General features: G+C 34.2%; 1 protein-coding gene across 1 annotated transcript in view; it reads right to left on the bottom strand.

The window, feature by feature from the left end:
* Positions 1–1,349, bottom strand: part of LOC100637929 (metabotropic glutamate receptor-like) — a 2,073-nt gene extending 724 nt beyond the window's left edge. The window contains exon 1 of the mRNA XM_020001461.1: positions 20–1,349. Within this exon, the coding sequence (XP_019857020.1) occupies positions 20–1,320 (1,301 nt within the window). The 5' untranslated portion in view covers positions 1,321–1,349. The remainder of the gene's footprint in view (positions 1–19) is intronic.
* Between the last annotated feature and the right edge of the window lie 2,601 nt (positions 1,350–3,950).

Raw genomic sequence — 3,950 nt, 5'->3', positions numbered from 1 at the left:
TTGGTTATATGAAATCCACACCACTGGTTGTTGACAATTATTTTGTATAAACGAATGTATTGCATGGGCAAGACTATACACAGCATCAACGACATTGGCAACATATGGGAACTGCACATAACCTTCAACTGAAGTGATGCTGCTATTGTTACAATTAATTTCATTGGTGCATTTAAAGACTTCTTCGTAATAACTAATGTACCAAGGATTTCGCTTGTTAGTAGAAGCTGTTAACTTTGAAAAGTAATCATCTAATGTTATAATTGGTTCTGAAGGTGGAAAAATTCCCCACATCCCAGCAATGACATCACCTGTAAATTCAGTTGCTGCTGCAGCAGATGCATCAGTTACAATCCAGACAAAGTTTCTTTTGGCAATATTGCTATCTTTAACCATTTGTGCATAATTTAGCAAATTTTTGGCATGATCTAAAGAAGCCAATAGTACAATCACATTGGCTGTTGTGTTGAAGAATAATAACTGTGCCAACTCACGGTAGTCTGAATCATCAAAGTCATCTCTTATTGGCTCATTAGCATCAATGCAAATTTCTTTAGCTTTAGCAACTAAGAGAAAATCTCGATTAAATGATGACCCAAAAAGATCATCAGAGTGTATAATTGAAACATGATCCCATTCATAATACAACATGATGTCAATCATAGCTTGTACTCCTGCATTGTTTGTAGGTATTGTCCGGAAAAAGTATCCATATTGATTACGATTATTTAATTCAGTTGAAGTGGAGCCATAACTGACTTGAGACATTTGGAATAGACGAAAGAAACTAGCCACTGGAATGGATATGAAGCTTTCCAAAGGACCAATTGTTGCTGCTACTGGTATTTGAATAGAGTCATTATCTGATGCATCTAATGGTCTACAAGTACCAGATTCAGCATCGGTATTTGTAAAGACAAGGTTAACACTTTCATCAAGAGCTATATTGTCACTTTGACAAGTATCTCTGATATCATATCCAAGGGTTATATTAGGCAATAGATCAGGGTCACTGTTTATACTATCCAGTGCATAAAACATTGCTTCTAACAGTTCTATACCATGGCCCCAGACTCTTTCACCACACTTTGCACCAGCAGATCCTTCTGCATCATTATGAATTGTGAACAATCCTCCCAAAATGATGTCCTTCCCTCTCCGATCCTGTACTCCATTTATTCTATTGCCACCATCAGTGATGAGTACGGATTCAGGAGGAGTATCATATTGAAACTGTACAACACTCTGTACAGACTGAAAAAGTAGAAAGCAAAAGAACAAGGACACCATGATTTGAATGGCCAGAAATACTCTGAACATTAGTATTTTATGCAAGCTGTTGCATTATTCTGTGTAGGAGTTTGCTTTGTCAATGCTTAAATATTGAAACCAGTATAATGTTTATGATGAGTGCTTGTTCATTTCTTTTTACGTTAACTTTTCCTTGTTTACTTTTACTTTTACTTTGTTTACTTCAACTTTTCCTTGTTTGTGCATGCAGTGCTTTTGTATTATAGATGACATGAGTATAATGTTAAAACCAAATTCTGTTATAAATTGTACTCATTACAACTGTGATTTATTATTTCGTGCTTGTATTGATGAAAACTAATGGAGCACAAATCCTAAAGCTGAAACTACATATAAAATGTACATGGTAATAATAAATACCTTAGAGTGACTTTTAATTGCGGGTACTAAATTTTGCGATTTTAGCACAAGGTAGATTTTGCTGGTATTAAAAATTGCGATTAAGTAATTATTACTAATAGTTATATGGCATCATGATGTCATTATTAATAATTGCATGTATTAATAATTGCGATTTTTAACCCAAACGCAAAAATCGCAATTAATAGTACTCGCATTTAAAAGTAACCTTAAGGTAATAAACATGTTTACAGAACTGGTTCTTTTTTCAATAGTCATCATGACTCAAAATACAGATCGATGCACTAAAAGTGTATCAGCAGCAACATAATGTCACATGTGTTACGCAATTTGGAATCTAATTGATCAATCACAGGTCATGTGATCAAGTGATTTACTATGGATTGGAGATATTATTCATTGTAGACACAGAATCAGCATAAAAAGTGAGACAGAATATATCAGAAAAACATTTTACAATTATTAATTCATATGCATGTCTTATGCTAAATATAAAGTTTCATAAACTAAGAGCTGCAAAAGTTGTTCAGTCATTTTGAACAAAGGATGTAAATCCTACTACATGTAAGTAACACTACTATTAACCAATAGCTTTTTTGAAATGAAAAATGCATGACTGCATCACACTAAATTTTTATTAATTTTATGATACATATGATGTACTTATATGCAATGTAGAAGTTGAAGTTTGAGGTTATTCTAACTTAAATTTTAAAGTTATGAGCATTTTTTTAAAATGGCCCATTTTGGAAAGTGGTACTCAAGGCTTTAGCCAATAGAGCTGTTGCATTTAGTAAAACTACCATTACTAAGTGATAGTGAAGCTGCCACTTTCATTTTGAGTGATGGTACATAACGATGCTGTCACAATAAATTGCTAATTAATGATAGCCCATTTTCCACTGTGTACCTCTGGTGAAAAATTGCTTAAAATCTTTCTTTAATTTCATAAAAATCTAATTTTGATCAGAATCACTTTAAAGTTTCTTTACAACATAAGTGCATGTATATACATCAGAAAAAAACAATAAAATTGCAGAATTCCCTCCTTGCTATTTTTGGCAAAATTAGCCAATGACTCTGTACAATATACAATGCATTACAGGGACTCTGGCTTCATAAAGGTGCAACTTAAAAAATTCATAGAAATCTAATTCTGATCGGAATCAACTCAAACCTTGTACATAATATAACTACATGTACATTAATCGGAAAATTAGAATTCTCTCCTAGTCAATTTTGTCAAAATGTCACCTGGGACTTGTTCTAGATTACGAATCATTAATGTTACTTAGAACAGGGCCAAAGTCTCTGTAATAGTAATAATTGTTGATCCTGTGTAAACACATTTATCTTTTAATTATTATTAAAAGTGTCCTTGTGAAGTTTTCTGATTTCTAAATTACCTGTTTTCCATCAAGAAATATTGAAGGAATTTCAGTAGCACTAGTAACAATGTAAATCATTAGTAATGTCCCTGAGACAGAGCAAGGCTCAGAACAATCCACCACTATTGCCTGTACCAAGTCATCAGGTGTTTGCATAGTCTCGTCGCCCAGTGTTCGCAGTTCTTCTTGAGGCAGTTCTTCTTCAGATAGTTCATCTTTATCTTCCAATGAAATCTCTTCATCTTGGATATTACTTTCATGAAGTGCAGCAGTGCTAGTTGAAGGCATATCTACAGTATCTCTCGATAAACAGTCAAATATGGAAAGCTGTTTAGCCATGACAGTACATGTGAAATCAATTATGGGTGTGTCTGACTACTCCCATAAGGTGTGGCAACTGGCAATACGGAAACGGAGTCTGAGTCTCATCGTGCAAGCTCAGCCTGTGAGGCGAATTAGCTAAGTAAATAGTGGAAATTCTTGTGCTTGTATGAACTTGTTTGTTTCTAACACATTTTTGCTAGAGATATGATGTTAAAGTGACAAGTTGGTGATTTATGCATTTGGTAGGGCACATGTTTGTAATGGTGGGGCATGTGCCCCACTGTGCCCTACCTTAGCTATGCCCTGGATATAGTTGAGAAGGAAGCTCATAGAAGACTCCTTAGCAAAAAAAATTATCCTCATATACATGTTATAAACACGTGCACTTCATTTAAATGCCAAGCAAACGGGTCTCTATAAGAATAGATGCCTAGGTGCTTCAATGAGGAAATACGGCAATTACACAATATTAATATAACAAACTGATTTATAACTAAACTGCAGGTACATGTACATGTACTCATTATTACCACATTAGGATGCTTCCAATTGATATCTGTCCCGTTA

Source organism: Amphimedon queenslandica, unplaced genomic scaffold (genome assembly GCF_000090795.2).
Source record: "Amphimedon queenslandica unplaced genomic scaffold, v1.1 AMPQUscaffold_13070, whole genome shotgun sequence".
Lineage (NCBI taxonomy): Eukaryota > Metazoa > Porifera > Demospongiae > Haplosclerida > Niphatidae > Amphimedon > Amphimedon queenslandica.
This window is presented reverse-complemented; position numbering and strand designations above follow the sequence as displayed.